Source organism: Sphaerodactylus townsendi, linkage group LG05, assembly GCF_021028975.2.
Source record: "Sphaerodactylus townsendi isolate TG3544 linkage group LG05, MPM_Stown_v2.3, whole genome shotgun sequence".
Taxonomy (NCBI): Eukaryota; Metazoa; Chordata; class Lepidosauria; order Squamata; family Sphaerodactylidae; genus Sphaerodactylus; species Sphaerodactylus townsendi.
The window spans coordinates 80,227,663-80,248,350 of NC_059429.1; the positions used below are offsets into that span (position 1 = coordinate 80,227,663).

General features: G+C 41.6%; 1 protein-coding gene across 4 annotated transcripts; it reads right to left on the reverse strand.

The window, feature by feature from the left end:
* Window positions 1-4,251: 4,251 nt before the first annotated feature.
* On the reverse strand, window positions 4,252-17,740 carry LOC125433022 (proteoglycan 4-like). Of its 4 annotated transcripts, none has more exons than XR_007244585.1 (3): window positions 17,578-17,739; window positions 13,200-16,155; window positions 4,252-4,264 (listed from the first exon to the last, which is right to left on the reverse strand). XR_007244585.1 is itself a non-coding variant. In XM_048497278.1 (3 exons), the coding sequence occupies exons 1-2, from the start codon at window positions 17,615-17,617 to the stop codon at window positions 15,269-15,271; spliced, it is 927 nt and encodes a 308-aa protein (XP_048353235.1). In that variant the 5' UTR covers window positions 17,618-17,740; the 3' UTR covers window positions 10,202-12,181; window positions 15,253-15,268. The 4 variants fall into 4 exon arrangements, 2 of the variants coding, with proteins under 2 accessions (XP_048353235.1, XP_048353233.1); XR_007244584.1 differs by lacking the exon at window positions 4,252-4,264 and adding an exon at window positions 10,202-12,181 and having other exon boundaries at window positions 12,710-16,155; XM_048497278.1 differs by lacking the exon at window positions 4,252-4,264 and adding an exon at window positions 10,202-12,181 and having other exon boundaries at window positions 15,253-16,155; window positions 17,578-17,740.
* Between the last annotated feature and the right edge of the window lie 2,948 nt (window positions 17,741-20,688).

The window sequence follows — 20,688 nt, forward strand, 5'->3', positions numbered from 1 at the left end:
ACATACCAGAAATACAGGCCTCAACCATTCTGAGGAAATGGAGCCTTTCCTTATTTGGAAAATCTGAGCTCTTTAGCTCCCTCTAATGGACCCTTCGCTCTATACAGTTACCGTATTTCCCAGAGTATGACCTGCGTATAAGTCGAGGGGAGCTTTTTCAGCATTAAAAAGGTGCTGAAAAACTTGACTTATACACGAGTTTATACGGTATATGGTCTTCAAACAAATCATTTCATTGGGCCTCAAAAATATACCTCTAATTTTCACCAAACAGAAGTCAATTTTTTAAGTAAGGGAGTTACTGTAAAATTAGGAGATTACTTGACAAGGCTTGGTTGCAATAGGCCACTTTTTTGCAGCTGATGATATTAGATCTCCACAAAAACTAAACTGTTTATCTTTCTCTTTTTGCAGGGAGTATTCTCTCAGCCTTTTTGACTGAAAATTCCAGCTCCTTTGGGCTGTTCTTACTACCTCATCAAGTGTACCATGGATGCTCAGTAAAAACGATGCTGTCCTTGAGGCTGAGGTAGTAGATTGAATAGTTGTGGAGCCATATTCTCCCTCTGAGCTAACTATACAATCTACTGTCTTTCCTAAGGAGACAGTCAAGTCATCTGTTTTTTCAATTCTTGATGCTGATGTAGCTGTGTACAATGCATCTATTACGAATGATTATGAGTGGTGCCACTTCAGTACTCTTGTGGAGGCCATTGCTGCTTGTGAAATATGGAATCCTTCTTCTATTCTGCTCTGTGGAGGTGAGGTAGTAGGTTGTATAGTTTGTGGGAGGGGTTTCATCCCATTTCAGGTGATAACTATACAGTCTATTGCCTTCCTTAAGGAGCAACAAAGCTCCCTCTGGAAACACTGTAAGCACCAGCTTCAGATTGGTCTCTCCTTTTGTGGGACCCAATCACTGGGCAGCCTAATATGCACGCTACTGTATTCCGTCTTTTAACCCTGTGTGACAGCAGTCTCATAGCTGGAAGAAGGTCTCCTGTGACAGGTTGTTCTTCTGTTTTTAACTATAAACATAACCCACAATTGGCATCTGGAAAATTGTTTCTGACAAGGCACAACATGTAGACTGACATAAGTTTTTTTTCCTGTGCATTTTCACATGCTACATTCTTCCCACCATTCATCTTTCTTTTTCCCTTTTCACCCTTGGGAAATGTAGAGGTATAGCCATATTAGTCTATCTCAGTGAACATAAACTGGAGTGTAGAGAGCACCTTCAAAATGAGATTTGATTCCACTTTATTCGGGGGGGGGGGGCGAATCTTGTTTTTAAGGTACCATTATACTCCTGGAAAAATCTAAGCTACCTAGATTTATTTATATGACTGACAGCTAGGCGTCTAGTCATTTCTTGGTTTAAAAGCTGACTTGTAACAATGTATTGTCGAACTGATTTCTTGGTTTAAAAGCTGACTTGTAACAGTTTCCTGAGCATAGCAAGCTGGTGCATCTGCAAATGTCTTGACACTTGCTTTAAAAAATGAGCCTTACAGTTATATTTAAAAAACTGAATCCTGCACATGGACAGACACATACAACCAGTTTGCTATGTACTACAAGACACCTTGCTTAGGCTTTCAGGTGGCTACCATGGTGCCAGATAGGTATATCCAACCATCTACAGGCTACATAGAGTGAGACTTCCTACTTCCTTCTCCCCCACCCTCCCCATAGCATAGCCCATTTTGCCATACAACATTTTATCTGTGAAGGTCAGCAGATCCTCAGGAACAGCATAGAGGGGCAATTCTGTCTGCAGTGGGGAGAATCAGTCAAAATCACCAACCTATTTTCTGCAAACAGAAATGCCATTCAGGTTGGATTCATTCCAACAGTCACAAAACCTAAAACAAATCTGTTTCATTTTATATTTTGTGTATGTTCCCAGTGTGCCAAGTGCACATAACCACCTTGCTATTGGCTGGAAACTGTTACCAGTATGTTACCAACTGTCACCAGCATCCGTTTTATATTTCCCAACAGGGCCTGGGCCCTCTCAGTCTAAGGTTTGTTCTGCAGATTTTTTTTTTGTTTGCTGCTGTCCTGTATTTATGGAACAGCTTCCTGGAGGAGGTTAGGGAGGCTTCTGTCCTCCTGGTGTTCAGGCAAGGCTGTAAAACAGAGTTATTTCATGATGCTTCAGGAGCAAGTTGAATCTGCCCAATTTAAAAAAATGACTGTTAATAGGGATTTACTGTAGTTTTACTGTATTTGATATTTATTGTATTCTGTTTTCTGGTTGTTACCTGCCTTGGGTTCTGACTTGTTAAAAAAAATGGCAAACTTCAAAATATTTAAAATAAAAAAAATGGTTGCAACATACGATGTCTCATTTTTGTGCTTCTGCTTCTCAATGTGAATTTGGATAGTGGTGTAGAAATCTAGTTCTCTATCATACATATATTCATTTTTGTGTGTAAAAACAGCAGTTCAAGATCTAGTAGTTGCCAGTGCAAGATTTAAAATACGTTTGCAAGTCTACACAAATCTTACAATCTTGGCATAACCTGACATAAAATAAAGAGCAGTTTAGAGCTTGTACAGGCAATTCCTGGGCTGCAGGCAAACATCAAAAGCCAATGTGGTGTAGTAATTGGCATGTTGCACTATGACATGGGAGACTGAGATCTGATTCCTCTCTGAACCACAGAGTTCAAAGTGTGAGTGACCTTGACCAACCACTCCCCTCACCCTGGCCAACCCAGTAGGGTTGTTGTGAGGATAAGATGGAAGAGTAGGCAAGATCGAAATGTTATGGATAGAGTTGCTTAGTGCATCAGAGATGCTAGCCTCAATGCAACCATAGCAGTGTGATCACTGTTCAAATGTAATCGTAATACTTCTGGTTAAACTTGCATGTTCACAACTCTAACTCTGTATGTGAGAGAGAAATTTGTGTTCTGAAGTATGTATACTTCTGCTTTCCAGCATCAAAGGATGCATGCAAAAAAATTAAGGAAAGATTCTTGAAGCAGTGGGGATCAATGGGAGGCTGGAAGGGTTACATGAGGGGTTTTATGGTAAATCAAGTAAAAGCCTCATCTATTTAGCACATTTTGAAACAACATATATATATATATAAACATTATATATATATATAAACATATATATATATATATATAAAAACTTAGATGCACTTCTAAACTGTACAAGTATTTAAGGTGAGAAGAATGCGGGGCGGTGTGTTTTCCACTCAGTGATATTATGGATGCTATTCCGTAGGTTCCTGTGAAATTTATGCAGAATATCTACTCACAATAAAACTGGTTGCACTTATAGAAAGTGAACTAGGGGGTTGTCATGTTAGCAGTTACCTCCTGAATTTCTAGGAAAACCAGTTTGCTTGTGTGTATTTCACATGCAGCAAGAGATTGACAGTTCACTGGTTTGAAAATGAATTTGTGTGCTCAAGAGTAAATAAAAACAAAATCAGCTATCTCAAGGTCTTTGCATCTTAAATTCAAACCTGAGCTGCTTCAGAGGGTTACTCTGTTAATTTCTTTGCTTTAATATAAGAATGATTCTTCACAAGTGTTAGAACTATAACAAGGGAGGACCTGCCTACTTCAAACATTTTAAATATATGATGTGAGATCATAGAAAGAAAATGCAAATCAAATATACCAAAAATAAATATATAGTCAATATACATATACAGTATTTGTTTTGTTAAACCTACTTTGACACATTACCACATCCTCAGGTTCCATCTAATTGTTTCACATCTTTAAATTTGTGAAACACTGTGAACTTGATTAATGTACATCTTTTTTTCTGTCAAGCACAGACCTTAAGCATTCTTCTATGAAATGATTTTCTCCTTCCAATATCTTACTTTAGTTAAAACATTCACAGCTTAGATCTACAGAGCTGGTGGAGTGATTAAGAGCCGCAGACTCTTGTCTGGTGAACTGGATTTATTTTTCCACTCCTGCACATGAAGCCTCCTTAGTGACCTTGGACTAGTCACAGTTCTCTCCAAACTCAGCCCCATCTACCTCACAAAATGTCTGTTGTGGGGTAAGGAAGGAAGGGAAGGCATTTGAAAGCGGCTTTGAGACTCTTTACAGGAGAGAAAAGCAGGATATAAATCCAAACTCTTCTTCTTTCATCTTGAACCACAGAGAAATAATTATGCAATCTATACATTCAAACCATAACATCAGAGTATGGTGTCACCTTCCTTAATATCATGTAAGAAGCACATTGGAGTTGATGTTTCACTCATATATATTTATGTCTTAAAACAGATTAATTGTGGTCTATAAGTGCATGGTACCAGCACAGATCCAAATAGCTACATGTGACAACCAAATGTAGTACCATGTCATCTCACCGGCTACATAATCCCCAATTCGCTGGATCAGAAGGCATGCAAACGGAATCTGCCCTTAAAAAAACAAACCCATATCAGCTTCCAAAAAGAAAGAGGAGCAAAACTATATTTAGAGGTATGATTTTTAAGTGGTCAAGTGATAATTTGGTTAATGCCCCTCTTGTTATTGTATTTTATGTTGATGTTGTACACCGCCCAAAGCCCTCCGGGGATGGGGCGGTATACCAAATTGAATAAACAACAACAACAACAACAACAAAAGGGTTCCTCAAAATTCCCTTCTTGCCATGAAACTTTGTTTCTAGTTTTTAACTAATATGTAAGCTATCCCTGTCTATTAGCTTGCCAGACAATGGGTAAAAGGAGAAAGCCATAACTCATTAGGGATTTCCCCCTTATTATACAAGTTTTCAACATCTAGATCTTGCACTAGACAGGTATTTCAGTCTGACCCACCATGGCTGTTCTTGTATTACTTCAACCCCATATGATAGTACATTTCCAAGAGAAATTCAAAGTTTAATAGAAATGCTTATATTTTATTCAGGGACAGGCAGGAGGCGAGATGCTGGAGGAAAGGATTCAGATCTGAGCCTTCTTGAGCCTTCTATTAATTTTCTGTGTTCAGGCTTTATGCTGCCCTGGAGTGCCTGCCTGTGCTTTGTGTAGGTAGGACTGAGGGATGCGTGCTTTCCTCAATCTCCCTGTAGACACCTAGCTTCCCTTTTCACAATATGGAGCTTACAGAAGCCGTCTCGTAAGTCTTGAAAATTCAGAGTAGGACTCAGAGCTTCAGCAGCAATGACCTTGGAAGAGGGCGGCCTGGCCAAACACATGCAACCACTTCATTGGTGCCCGGCTGCAGGCAACTGGTTCACCATTGGTGGTCACCATAGTGAGACCTGTAAACTCAGCCATACACAACCCAGCCTCCTCGGAGCTTCACTCTTCTTTCCTATATTGCTTGGGAATGTGGCAATTTAGAGACACCGGCCTCTGACTGGTGAGGAAGGGGCAGCAGGAGTTGGTCCCATGGTGGCAGCTAACTAAAAGGAGCTTTGTGGTCCCAGCGACAAATACTATAACTTAACATGTCTGCAGATAAAGAGTGTTAGCTCTCCCATCCTGCAACTCTCTTCGCAAGTGCAGGCAAAGAGGAACAATTAATGCCCTAGGCCAGCAGGGCAAGTAAGGGTAGAATTATCAGGCTTCCACTCATTTCCCTGCAGTAGATTGCTGTTGAAGGAAATATAGCCTGCATTGTTCCTAAAATTAATCTGTGGCCATGCCAGTGTTTTAGTAACTCTGATCCCAGTAAACAATGAACAGGGAAGAGGCTTGTGAGAGTTTTTTATACCATAGAAGGGGAGAGTGGTGAGGCATTACATAGATCTAGGACCACCCACCCCCACCCCAGCAGCTTAAAAATAACAACCCTGAAACTTCTCCTTGCATTTTGATGGCAAAGGAGGGAATTTTCATTCAGGTCTGATTGCTTAGGGAGGTCTGTGCCATTACTCCATAGTAATTCTGCATAGGGTTGTGGCGTAAATGGTTTGGGACTATGGGGTTGGTTGGCTTCTTTTGCAGTGTACAGCATGAGCTGACTCATTTAATTAGTTGATCTACTTGTTCTGCAAGCCCTTTGCCGCAGGGTTCTGCCTGATCTCTCCTTTGAGCAAACTGTGGTCTACATTACCAAGGATGATCATGGAAAGCCAGTATGGTCTTGCTTTACGCTGGACTGGTGGCAGAATGCAAAGCCTTTTAGTCACTTTCATCACTACTGTGCTATATGTGACATTTAACTATAATCCCTGAGGTTAATTCACTCCTTGATTAATCCACATGATTAGTTTACAATCCAGGATTTAGGAAAATTAAACAAAAATCCTGCATTGCTGGGGAAATTATATTGTGACATTTATTTTGCTGATTGTTCGGAAGAATGCTGCCGAATCCCAGTGCCCAGTGATCCAACAGCTGCAGAGCTTTTCACAATGCCAACTGCAAAAGCATTCTGAAATCATGAGAAAAGTGATTCCTGCATTTTTTTAAAAAAAATACAATACCAAATTGTTATATTTTGAAAATAATTTTATTCTTTCTGAACTTCTACTGTCATCAGAAGACTTCAGGCTGCCTAAGATGTATGAAACAGGAGCATGAAAAATCAGACTAATGACCCAGATGCGCAATTGGGAGGGGGAGCGGACTTAGCACAGCACCCCACTTACGCAACACTTTGTACAACACTTAAGCACTTTCCTCCTTGCATCTTACAGATCCCAAAAATGAGTTGCATAATGTCTTGTGCAAGCAGAAAAATTGTTTGGGATGTGCTACATTTAACTTAAGAGGAAGAGGTTCATATGAGGGTTTTTCCATCACATTTGTGCAAGGACTCTAGCATATGCAGGAATCTTCTGGTGGATCCAAGCCAGTATGTCTATTCTGCAGCCTAAAACTGGCTCTCCAAAGCCTCAAGCAAAGATTTTTCTCAGCACTGGTGCCTGAGACTCATGGCCACTAGAGGAGCCAGAATTACATCTGGGGCTTTATGCCTGCAAAACTTATGACTGGCGATTAAGCTAAGGTATAGGAATATGTCTGCGGTCCCTGATATCCATGCATTTTGCTGAAGTTTACACTGAGCCCCTACATGCAAACACATCTCAGCAGTTCCACTGACCTGGAGGCACTCACATACATAGGGGCTTCTTTCATGTTGTTGCCTGAACTGGAAGAGGATGGAAGTACAACCAATGTTCCTCTATACATGTTCAGTGAATGCCTGACCAAACATATTAAGGTGGTACTGGACTGAACACAATAACAGAATTGCCTTTGCTGCTAGCCTGAGAATCTTGGGAGAGGTGGTCCTCCTGCAGATAAGTGGGTCCTAGACCATGAAGGCAACCTGAATAACTATGACCATGAGCTTGTCAGAGCTTAAAAGCTAAGAAAGTTTGGCCATGGTTAGTACTTAGATGGGAGGCCACCTTGAAAACTCCATAAGAAGTTACCGTAAGCTGTTTGTGACCTGATGGTACTGAATTATTGTTAGACCACAAGGAGCCGGTGACAACCAGCACTTTGAACTGGCTCTTTACAGCAATAAGCATCCATAATCCACACCATAATGTTAGCAAATTATAACCATGTCCGAAGCATGCATGGCAGACTGATTATTTCTGCACGTGCCCAGTTCTGCAACCAGGCCTACACAGGCACTTTTGGGCGGTGTGGATTCTGATGCGCTAAGACCAGTGGTAGGGACTTATAGGCTCTCCCAGATGTTCGGGAACTACTGAAAAGATTCCAGCCGACGCTCTGTCAGCATGGCCAATTGGCCATGCTGGTAGGGGCTGATGGGAATTGTAGTTCCTGAACATCTGGAGAGCCGCAGGTTCCCTACCCCTGCACTAGACCCAATTTCACAAGTTGGTTGTGTGGATTCAACTATTGCTGAAAACAGCTGGCAGGAGCCAAAGGTGAAACAGCGCTATTTTTTACTTGATGCTTAAAACCAAACACATTTTCTAATTAATGTATGTGGTTAAAGTCTCTGGAGGACGGTGCTAGAAAACACACTGGCTTTCTGTTCAATCCTGTTTTGGGGTATTTGCCTTTTTTTCCTTTCTTTTTTTTAAGCATGCCTTCATTGAATTTGTTGCCATCTGCACAATGAAATGGTACAACTGGATTTTGCAATCACCAGCCTGGGACCTCAAAAGGCAAAGCTTCCCTTGCCACTTCATAACATCTGCCACGGTATCATGCGGAAGTATAGGAAGTGAAAGAAGCATCAAACGTTAATGCAGAATTAACCACCTAGGAAATGCTCACTGTCACATTCTGCTGAAATACCAAGTATACCCTACTGGGGGAAATATATTAAAGTTACATTACTTTCCAAAGCAATAATCAGGTGATATTGTTCAACAATGTTTAGAGTGTACCTGCACTACATATTTTTAATTAGTTACAATTATCATTGGGGTGTCCCCTAATCACCTTTGTCCCTCTGCAGAAGTAACTGATTCTCATGTAAGGTTCACTTTGATGTCTGGGCGTTATTCTTCTCTGCCTGCAAGTGATGTGGGGTTAAATGTGTTCCATCAACACATTAGAAAATTCTGTACCAAAATAAATAAATGAAAAATAAGTTATTGTATCTTCTTGTCTGAAATAAAAAGCAACCAGAATAATTCCTGTGCCTGGAGATCCTGCGCATGTGAATGTATAATGTGAAAGTATATGTAATTTCATTTCCAATAATTCTAGTGGTATCTTTTAGAATTTGCCCTCGGCCTCCTTGGACAACCATGTCATCTTTCCTGTACATATCCTCAAAACACCAGAATTGTACAAGCAAATTCGGCATAAAGCATGAAAATTACTCTGAGATCATTTCTGTAGGTCTGTAAGATTAGAGATTTCCAACAAATAATTCTCAGGACCCTCTCCAAATTATAGTTCCCAGTTTTCTTTGGGTAGGAGGCATGTCAGATAAAATGGTAAAAAAGAAAAGAAAATCAATATGTTCCTCATGTTGGTATGCCCTCAGTATAACATCCCATTGTAATAGTATCACTTTTGTTTACAGTACCCAAATCTTTGAACATTGGGCTGGTATCAGCTCAATATCTTTGCCACCCATGCAAGCACCATAGGGCCCCAACTGAGCTGAGCTGCAGGAGCTCTTCTTAGTCCTGGACAGGCAGCAGAGTCTAGGAGAGAATGGTTGACATTGGCTATGTCCACTACCTTCTCTTGGGCCTTGGGCTGCCTGATTTGGGTGGGAAAATATCTGGAGATTTTGGGAGTGAAGCCTGAGGGGGTAAGTTTTAGTAGGGTTATGCCTGAGGGGGTAGGTTTTAGTAGGGGAAGGATTTCGATGCCATAGAGTCTACCTTTCAAAGTTGACAACCCTAATTGGCAATCCCCCTCAAGCCACCAATGCTTGGGCAAAAGAGAAGCTTCAGCATTGTGAAGGCATCTGGAACTCCTTTTGGACCCATGAGAGCTTATGGTGGTGGCAGCAGGGAGCTGGGAGGCAAAGCTTGGCACAAACCACACCCGTTTCCTCCTCCTGTGCTGCAGGTGGCAGGGACCTTTCTCAGCCCCTGGGGAAATTCAGTGCTTTACCAGATTCTGGTGTCCCAAGCAGTCACTTGGATCACTTGGGTTGTGAATGGCACCTCTTTGGCAATTTCCTTTGTTCTTCCTGTGGAGCTTGTGAATGAAATTAAGCAATAGATGTGGGACTAAACTAGTGCTTAAATGTGCAAGTACCATATTATGGGAAAGACCAAACTGCTGATTATTTCCTTGTTATATAATTGCCACCAACCTCCACCCTCATTTGGCCCAGACTAGCCCAATCTCATCAGATCACATAGAGCTAAAACTTGGTCCTCCCTAGTCAGGTACTTGAATGGGGGGGATCCACTCAAGGAATCCGAAGCATTAGCCCAATGCAAGAGGCCTTGCTTACACTTCTCTCCGAAAATGTCTCACCAAACACCAAACCACCATAAAGGTCACCTAGAAGTTGGCACCTAGCAAATTTACAGCATTTTCCACCATCAGCTGCAGGAAGGGACCAATATGTGATGAGAATCTAAAAGGCATTATGTATAAACTTGCTTCCCAGATATTCCTGGATTTAACCCAGCAAGATGCTGAAAATTACTGTTTGTGATTGGCTGCTGGACTGAATTGAGAACAAGTCTTCCCCATTTGCATCCTCTTCTCCAAAACCTCAACAGTGATATACGCCCCTGGACATCTATCAGCCATCTGATAAGAAGAGTTCAATTTTCAGGCCAATGGCTTTTACAAAAACATTTATTATGAATGGGACTATCCAGATGCATTGAAAAACATGCATTATATGCTAAGGTATAAAATTATGGTTTCAGAATTAATCACTCCCCTCTCCCACAGCTATGTTAGCAAATTGTAAGAATTTTGCTGATTCTTGATCTTCTTTTAAGAAATTAAGCACCTTCAACTGGATCTTAATACAGACAACCATTGAAGGTTTCGTCATGAAATCCTTACTAACCTTTCCTGGAATATACATGCATCAGTCAATGACAGATAGAGGAAAGAAGCCTGGACATGTGCAAAGATCCTACTTGTCCAGCAATTTGGCCTTTGTAGAAGAGCACTTCACACATTTTCCTGAGCATTCAAGATGTGGTCTGTTAACGTGTAATTAGCTTCTGGCTTTAAATATGTCCTTGATTTGGAGATTTCATATAAAATGTTGCAAGTCATGCTTCCATGTATTTGGGAAACCAACTAAGTGTTTCTTCTCCCAAGGGAGATGAGATGTATGTACAACAAACAAAACAAATCTGCTGAACCAAACTCAGTCCTCCAGATCAATAGGAAAGACTGGGCATCCCAAAGTACCAACTGCACCTCCACACCAGGATTCAGACCTCCCTAGGTTTTGGATACAATAGGGAGGACCAACCCCAGACTGATATAAGAAAATGTACTGTTCTGAGGATGACGTGATCAGGTATCATTGCCTGATAAAGTTATGGGGGAGATGAAAACTGCCATCACAAAGTAATAAATTGAGGCTTTACAAATAACTGTTAGGAGCCATTGTACTGGCAAACAAGTGCATGCATCCTTGTTACATCCTGGCCTGTGTGGCTGTGGTCTTTCAGAATGCAGTCCTGGTACATCCAAGTGGATTGCCACTGATATATAAGCAACAAGCACCATCAGTGTGGCACAACACCATTATGCAAAGCTATTGTATGGTTTTAGGACCACTAACCTACATGCCATTGAAGAATGCTAATCTTTTAAAAGATTTTATTAACTCTGTGCTCCATTTTTTTCTCCAGTGGGCACCCAAAGCAGCGTATGTTCTTCTACTCACATCCACTATATCCTCAGCACAACCCCGTGAGATAGGTTAGGTGGAGCATATGTGGCAGGCCCAAGGTCACCCTGCAAGCTTCCACAACACAGTGAGATTCCAACCTGGTCTTCCAGACCCTAGTGAGAATTCGCACAACAGTACCACACTGAATCTAGGAAGCAAATGAAAGATGGAGGGTAACAAGGCTTGCCAATGATAGACTAGAAAAGATACTGCAATATCGTAAGCCACAAGTTGCACTCATTTGAGACTATGGTATACAATCCCAATCCTAAACCGCGTTACTTAAAAATAAGTTTCACAATTGATGTACCATTCCAGTAAACATTTGCAGGATTCCATCATAATCAAATAGTTTCAGGCTGAAGTTAGAAAAGCAGTGGGCCTATTCTCATATTCCACTGACATAGAAGTGAATTAGTCACCAGTCAGTAAGGTAATCAGATAACTGTCCTTTTCTATTTGATAACAGCACCTAATGATAATGATGGGGTGAATCAGGCTCATAAAACTGTAATTTTCCTTCTTCATTTGCACATCAAGGGAAAAATGCATTGCCCTGCCACTCTTGGGACTGGATTTCATGACTAAGGAGTAGGTTGCATTACCACAATGGATTTGCCACACAACTTCCTAATGAAATAAGACTTCAAGAGTTCTCACCCTCATTTCTCTTTTGGGTGTTGCAACCACAGCAGGATGAAGATACAAATAATCAGTCTCACGAGAATATGAAAAACAGGAGTAAAGATGACTGTGAAGCAGCCTTCAGAGAAGGCTCAACAGAATGGGTGACACCAGTAAGGAAAGAGAGTAGAAGGGCAAGAAACTGCTGCTGTGTGAACTTGTGGGCTGCTCTGAATCTTTCCTGGTTGAGTCCATCAGTAGATCTTCAGTATCAGAAGCATCTGCTTGTGTTTTGAAAAAAGAAGAGAAATAGGGCATCAGAGGCTTTGCCTTGATTCCATGCAGACCCCCTGCAACATGCTGCAACAGCATCTATTAGAGATGTGCCATGCAAGAGATCTGCACAAAGCTAGAGACTCAGCTCAAGTGCCGTTGTCCACAGGGGAGTTAGTGGACACCTATTCTAAACTACATCCATTTCACAAGCAAGTCTATGCAAACGGAGCAAGGGCAGTGGCAGAAAGAAGGACCAAAGCTTTAGATGCTTGTATTCAAACCCTTTTATGAGGAGGGCAATTTCCCCAATTACACAGATAGTTAGTGCTGTGATTCAATGTATGAAATAATGTTCACATCCCCTTCCAATGTAGTGGCATTAGTCATTGAAAATGAAACAGCTGAATTAAGGCTAATTTCAGTAATCTGAGTTTGCTCTATAGACCAAGCCACTGACTTTAATGGAATGATATGATCTTATTGTTCTCTTAGGCCTACAAAATAATAATACAGACCATGAACATAAGGATTACCTTGTCAGTGGCAAGATTCTTCTCAGTAGTGATATGGTCTAGGCATCAGCTGCTGGTTCCTAATGTGGGTTGAATGTTTTTTTTTCTCTTTTTGGCTGTAATTGCTATTTTATATTGTTCTTATAACTTCTTTTAATTTGTTCAATTTGCTTTTACCTTTGTTTAATACATCTTAATTTGCATTTTGTAACTTTGTAACTTAATTTGCATTCTGTAACTTTGTATATTACTTTTCTTCTTCCTCACTATTACATCTCCAAGAGGAACAACAGTTTGGCAGATTGACTACCTTGAGGCTAAAGCAATGGAGCCAACATCCCTGCCATATCTGCAAGAGATGCTTACTGATTCTGCTCAAGATCCTGAGAGGCAGTGCACCTGCATTTGTTTTCAAAATCCAACTAACTTGAGGTCTGAATCCCACTAAAACAGTGGGAGGATCCTGGTTACTGAAAGAGTACTATACTTTGCAAATTAACCACACACACACCGCACATTCAGACACAAATATCTGGTCTCACACACATCACATTAACCAACATAGTCCTTACATGCTGCATTTCTTTATATCAATCACTCTAATCATTAATTCAGTTTATCTGCATCCACCCTTCTATTTGGGGAATATGTGTGGCTGCCTCCTTGGTGGGCATGACCAATGATTTCATAAACCCATGACTGTTTGGGTTCTGATTGTAGAGAAATGCAGTTTTCTTTAGAGGTTTGGACTGAGCAAAAACTTCACTTTTCAGTTTTTAAAGGGTTTTTCTCTCTCTTAGCAGAGAACAAGTAGGAGGGGGGGAGATCAAGTTAATTACTCTCCGGATGCACCCTTTAAAAATGCTAATAGCAGGCCTAGGCCGCCTAGCCTGATACAATGAAGTGGTCAGTTCACACCTTCTGTAATTCCACCCAGTCCTGTAGCAGGGTATAGAGGGGGGGGGGGGTGGGAGAGATGTCAAAACTCCTGGGAACAAGGAGGGTCTCTCTGACGCTGATTCCATCCAGCCAAACAGGGCTCTTCACCTAGGCTTTTTCTGAAGACTGCAGGTCTGAGGAGAGGCTCCAAGGCGGAGGCGTAGCTCCTGCGAGGGGTGCGTGACACACCAGGCACACACCCCTGTGGGGGTGTGGCGGGGGCGTTATGTGGGCATGGTGGGGACGGGGGTGGAGGACAAACCAGTGCACTGGGCGCTTTCCCCCCTTGCTACGCCTTTGCTCCAAGGTAATGAGATCCTTTTAGAACCACTGTAACTTATAAGTTGAGCAGCTTGCCATAGAGTAACATCCTTCAGGACATGTGCAGAGGAATTATGTGTTTACACTTTTCTTTTGAATCCCTTGCTCAATCTGTTGCTATGATGAGAGTATCAATATGGGCATTTCTTTTTTAGCAAATGTTTTCTCATTTTAATACAGATAGCTGTTTTCTATGCCACATAAACCTCCACCATTTCAGACACACTATTTTAAAATGATTGCTAAGAGGGTCAGGTCAGTTTACAAGTCCTCCAGTGGTATGTGCATTAGGATGTTCTCAGGGTAACCACATGTTGGCTAGTGGGAGGCTCAAGCACTGGCAAGGTCTTAGAATGGGAACATAGGAAAGGGAAGCTAACAGGCCTGGTCCTCTCAGTAGGTAGCTGTTGTAAAGGCCAGGTGATAGTAGTGGTTGAACTGAGAGAGGAAAAAAAATGCTTTTTGAGGGTTGGGAAAGTCAGAAGTGGAGTGTAGCATGCACATCAAATTGAGAGGCCTTTTGGAGTAGCCACTGAAACTAAACACCTCCAAAGGAGTAAAAGATCAAACAGAGACCCACGACAGCTCAGTGAGGCTGTTCTGCCAGGCTGAGTCCCCCCAGAAGTGCTGAAATTTAGTTTTACAAAAATGCAAATTAATGTTTTGAGTTAGCTAAATAAATTCAATAGATTTGAATACAATTACATAATTGTACTTTTTCAAGCTCTAGGTTATTCACAATCTGGAATTTCTTAATAAAGAATGGGTTTACCATGGAGAAAATAGTAAGACCGTATGGAATCTAGAACACACATATCCTCAACTCATGAGCTGAAAAAGGTGTCATAGGGAATGATCTGCAAGCACAGTCCTGAAAGTACATATAGCCCTCATCAGTGATGCTGAGTGAGTGAAGAATGCATAGTTATGGAGTTCTTGACTTGTTACCAATGAATGTCTTGGTGCACAGAATCCCATAAGATACCTGGACTCTTGTACAATATTTTGACTGGGAGAGGGAAGCCATACAAGAAATCAGATGTACTCCACATTCTGGAACTGAGGACAACATGGGAACTATGGAAATATACTAGATTTCCCAACAAAACCCTTCAGCATTGTTGCAAGACTGACTGACGGAGAGAACTTTGTACAACAATTTACAGAGTGTTCTGGTAGTGGGAGTCTCACAACCTTCAGACTGGCATGTGCACAAAAGCGCAGAAAGGAAAATACATGCATGCACATTGACACACATACACATGCATACACGTGCAGAGATGAAGAACTCTGCATATAAATACATTTGATTGCATAGTGCTATAAACTCTTGAGCCAGTAGGGACTGGCTCTCGTAAGTGCATGGCTCCAGGTGCGTCCACACCAGCGGCATTTGCTATGCCTCCGCCATCGAGGAAGTGGGGAAAAGCAAGAAGTGTAGGGGTTTCTGAAGGTCAGCTCTTTAAGTGCAGTCTTTATTTCTTCAGGTTGATTAATTTGTTTACATCCAAGGCATGGCAGGCAGACAGAGAGATGAGTTGCCTTTCCTGAAGAGGACTGAACATCATGATTGAGCCTCTTTATTGCTTTGGAATAAGCTGACAAACGATGTTTTGCAGGGGATTTAGAAATGGAGGTCAGTTTAGGGGGAGAGGGTGGCTTAGGGTAGACAGGCTTAGGGTAGGAGGGTGGCTTATGGATGGTGGGCAATTTAGAAGGGGGAGGCCTCTTAGGAGTGGAAGGCAGTTTAGGGGTGGGTGATGCCTTAGGGGTAGAACGCACAGGTTCAACAGTAGTTGGAGGCTGCTCAACATTTTTCATGGTGGCTTCAGAAGTGATTAAACCATCAGATGAAGGAAGTTCTGAGTAAGTGACTTGTATAGGTCCTGTTACTGGGGAGGCAGGAGTGGGATCCAAGTTCATGTGAGGAGTAAACCCAGTTACCAAAGAGGCATCAGTCCCTTTTATCTGCAACTCTGGAGATGTTTTAAGATACAGATCTGAAGTTGGTTCTAGGGAAGAGGTAGGCCCTTTGGTTGTAGGGAATTCAGGTTCTGCTTCTGTGATGGGTTTGGGAGTTTCTGATGTGGTAGATGTTGGACCTGTTGTGATGGAGATTGATTTGGGGCTTGTGGTCAGGGTGGCAGTTGATTCCAGTCCAGTAGGCCCAGGGGATGCAGTGGTTCCTTCCAAGTCAGCACTAGAAACTAGTAGAAAACAGGAAGGTTAAGAAAAGCTAGAAGCAAAATCTCTATGACCAACTACAAAGCCACATCCTAGCTCCAGAAAATGAAGAGAATGGAAATCAGCACACTATTTTTCTTTCACAAACATTTGTGTGCAGATGTTAAAGTCGCTCCTACCATGGGACAAACTAAAACAGCTCTCAGGAAGTACATTTTTCGGTGCTCTTAAATAAATGACACAAATTGTCAGGATTTTTTTCTAATGGATTGAGATATCATTTTAGCTTCTTACAATCCTCTTGAAATGAGAGCTGCTTGTAACCAGAGCTGACATCAAAATAAATCACTGGAAATGAGTGTGCATCATCATCATTTTTGGAACTCATTTCTTAGCGATCACTTCACCTCCACACAACAGCTATCCACATCCCTTGTACAACAAACACTACCAAATACAGTAGAGTCTCTTCCCACCTTCTCAAACTTATCTACACAGCCAAGAGAAAATCAGTGTCTTAAATTTGGTTATACACTCCCATTGGTCGTGTTGGAGAGGCTGGAGACTGGCACAGACCCAAAACTCCAGCAAGTATTGTAGGATCACTTTTGTCTGAAACACACCACCCTCTCACTTGGTCCAGAAATGAATGAATGTGGCAACTTCTTGATTGCTTTCACATGGATGTTTTTATTCCACCTTGGTTCTCAAACTGGAGCAAGTATTTTTGGAGCATCCACATGACATCAGCTTCATTTCATTCACTGTCCAAGGTTTTGTCTGCTTTCCACCAATGTGCATTTAATATATTGCAGGCTTAACACAGTGTCTTCTGAAAGATCACAATCCAAGCAGCTCTGCTTGCCATGTAGATGTAATGGTAATGATTTGGAAACCTCCCATCCACATCAGCACCATTTGGCTGCTGTCATTTTTAATGCAGATTTTAATGCCTTCTAGTGGTGCAGGCAGAGTGCGAAGAGCTTGAAAGGCAGCCATGAAGGATGACAAACAAAAATAGAATACTCCTGTGTGGTGGCTCCATCACCAACAAGTAATCATCACTTTGTAGAAGCAACTCTTGTATCTGTTTAGTGGAGCAGCACTGGTGGTAGAGACAGAGGTTTGCATCTGGAGGAAAAACTATTCTTCAGGCATATTTTCCCACCTTTGGCACATCAAAATGAAAGAATGAGTTTACTTCTCCTCCCAGGGAAACAATTTTAACAAGGCCAAGGTTTGGTGAAGGATGCAAGGGAAAAAAACCCTAAACTCAACTCTTTGGTGACAAGATAGTCTGCATCTGTCAGCCTCCAGTGTCAACTAGAAATTCATTTGGCAGTGGTTTGCCGGAAGGGTATGATTCTGAGGGGCAAACAACATTCTCGTCAGCCTCACCAGTAGCCACATCAGAAGAACTGACTTTTCTCATTCCATTCACTTACCACAGAGAGAGTCCTCACAGGAATAGCCGTCAGGGCACATGGAACATGGTGATCCCTCCTTGTAAGGCTTACGATTGTTTACATTTCCCCTAAATATTAAAAGAACCACATGGAATATTTTCTTAGATGGGAGCTTTGATATGATGCAAATCAATATTTATAAAGTTATTTCTTGCTTTCCTATATGAACATACTAATGCTATAAGACTGCTTTTAACTATTTCTAGTTAAAAGTATGTTATCTATCACACTTTATCCCATCACACTAAAAGTATGTTATCTATCGCATCGTTTCTCCTAGGAACAGGGTGATGAACATGGTTTCCCTCTCTTCCACTTTATTCTCAGAAGAGCCTTGAAAGATAATGAGAAGGTCATGGTTCCCCAGTGAGCGTCATGGCTCAGAAGGGTTTGGACCTGCATCTTCCCATTCTTAATATAGAGCATGAGGCATAGAGTGAAGGAAATCATAAAAATTAAATTAAATGCTGCAGAGTAGGGATGCAAAAGAATTTGAGTTTACTAGCTCAATATACATGGGTGATCGGCTCAGGTTCTTTTTATACCATGGTCCAAAATTGTGGCTGCCAAACATATCTGGCTTATAGATGAACTTTTTTCAAAATTGTCAGTATTGATCCCGTCAAAGTTTTTTTTCTACCATGCTATTCTTTTGACTGTGTTGTGTTGACAATTCAGAGCGGTTTCCTGGTTTTTCCAGGAAGATAATTGTTTGAAGATAATTGTTAAGAGATAATCTGCTGCTAGCACTCTCCCACCTAAGAATGGAACAGTGCATACATATATTTTATCAACAGTTTTAATAATCAACTATTATTACTAAAATTGTAGCAAACATAGGTGTAAAAAAGGGTATTCAAAGGCTTTTAAAATAGAGTCAACAAAATGATCAATATTCTGCCCCCCAAGTGAATCTGTTTTTGGTGCCCTGTACCTGGCTAGGACAGAGTGGGAGAGACACAAGCCAGGTTCAGCAGTTCAACAATAAGTGTATTACTTAGGAGAATTAAGACTCTAACTCCTCCCTTGAGTCTGTCCAAATCAAAGTACTTGCTTCTCTTGAGCAGATTTGGAGCTGTAGACTGTATCTTCTCTTGGTTGCTTTCAAGAAAATCAACTGTGCCTTTCTTCCTTTTAGTTCTTTCAGTCTTTGTCTGATTCTAATTGCTGTTAACCTTAACTTGTGCTCTATATATCACCATAGACTACTATGGACCACCATATACATCATGAATATTACAGTCTCCAGCTACCCTTGGTACTTTGCGCTGACTGACTGGCTAGAGCTAAAACAGGGGATTGCTGGGTAAAGAAGGAAGACTGCCTCTTGGGAAATGTCTTAAAGGGACAGGGGCTAACTAAAATTCCCTCCCTTAGAAGACTTTACAACGAACTAAACCATAAGAACATAAGAACATAAGAACAAGCCAGCTGGATCAGACCAAAGTCCATCTAGTCCAGCATTCTGCTACTCGCAGTGGCCCACCAGGTGCCTTTGGGAGCTCACATGTAGGATGTGAACGCAATGGCCTTCTGCGGCTGTTGCTCCCGATCACCTGGTCTGTTAAGGCATTTGCAATCTCAGATCAAGGAGGATCAAGATTGGTAGCCATAAATCGACTTCTCCTCCATAAATCTGTCCAAGCCCCTTTTAAAGCTATCCAGGCTAGTGGCCATCACCACCTCCTGTGGCAGCATATTCCAAACACCAATCACACGTTGTGTGAAGAAGTGTTTCCTTTTATTAGTTCTAATTCTTCCCCCCAGCATTTTCAATGAATGCCCCCTGGTTCTAGTATTGTGAGAAAGAGAGAAAAATTTCTCTCTGTCAACATTTTCTACCCCATGCATAATTTTGTAGACTTCAATCATATCCCCCCTCAGCCGCCTCCTCTCCAAACTAAAGAGTCCCAAACGCTGCAGCCTCTCCTCATAGGGAAGGTGCTCCAGTCCCTCAATCATCCTTGTTGCCCTTCTCTGCACTTTTTCTATCTCCTCAATATCCTTTTTGAGATGGGCCACCAGAACTGAACACAGTACTCCAAGTGCGGTCGCACCACTGCTTTATATAAGGGCATGACAATCTTTGCAGTTTTATTATCAATTCCTTTCCTAATTATCCCCAGCATAGAGTTTGCCTTTTTTACAGCTGCCATGCAATGAGTTGACATTCCCATGGAACTATCAACTAAGACGCCTAAATCCCTTTCCTGGTCTGTGACTGATAGCACTGACCCCTGTAGCGTGTATGTGAAGTTTGGATTTTTTGCCCCTATGTGCATCACTTTACATTTTGCTACATTGAACTGCATTTGCCATTTCTGAGCCCACTCATCTAATTTATCAAGGTCCGCTTGGAGCTCTTCGCAATCCTTTGTGGTTCTCACCACTCTACATAATTTGGTATCATCTGCAAACTTGGCCACCACGCTACCCACCCCTACTTCCAGGTCATTTATGAATAGGTTAAAGAGCACTGGTCCCAAAACGGATCCTTGGGGGACACCACTCCCGACATTTCTCCATTGTGAGAACTTCCCATTTACACCCACTCTTTGTTTCCTGTTTCTCAACCAATTTTTAATCCATAGGAGGACTTCCCCTCTTATTCCTTGATTGCTGAGTTTTCTCAACAGTCTCTGGTGAGGAACTTTGTCAAAAGCCTTTTGGAAATCCAAGTAGACAATGTCCACCGGTTCACCCCTGTCCACATGCCTGTTTACACCCTCAAAGAACTCTAGTAAGTTTGTAAGACAGGATTTGCCTCTGCAAAAGCCATGCTGACTCTTTCTCAGCAGGTCTTGCTTTTCTACATGTTTTATAATTTTATCTTTAATGATAGATTCTACTAATTTACCAGGAACAGATGTCAAACTGACTGGGCTGTAATTTCCCGGGTCCCCCCTAGATCCTTTCTTAAAGATTGGTGTGACATTGGCCATCTTCCAGTCTTCAGGGATGGAGCCTGATTTCAGGGATAAGTTGCATATTAAAGTGAGAAGATCAGCAATTTCATGCTTGAGCTCTTTAAGAACTCTTGGGTGAATGCAATCTGGGCCAGGGGATTTGGTAACATTTAGTTTATCAATG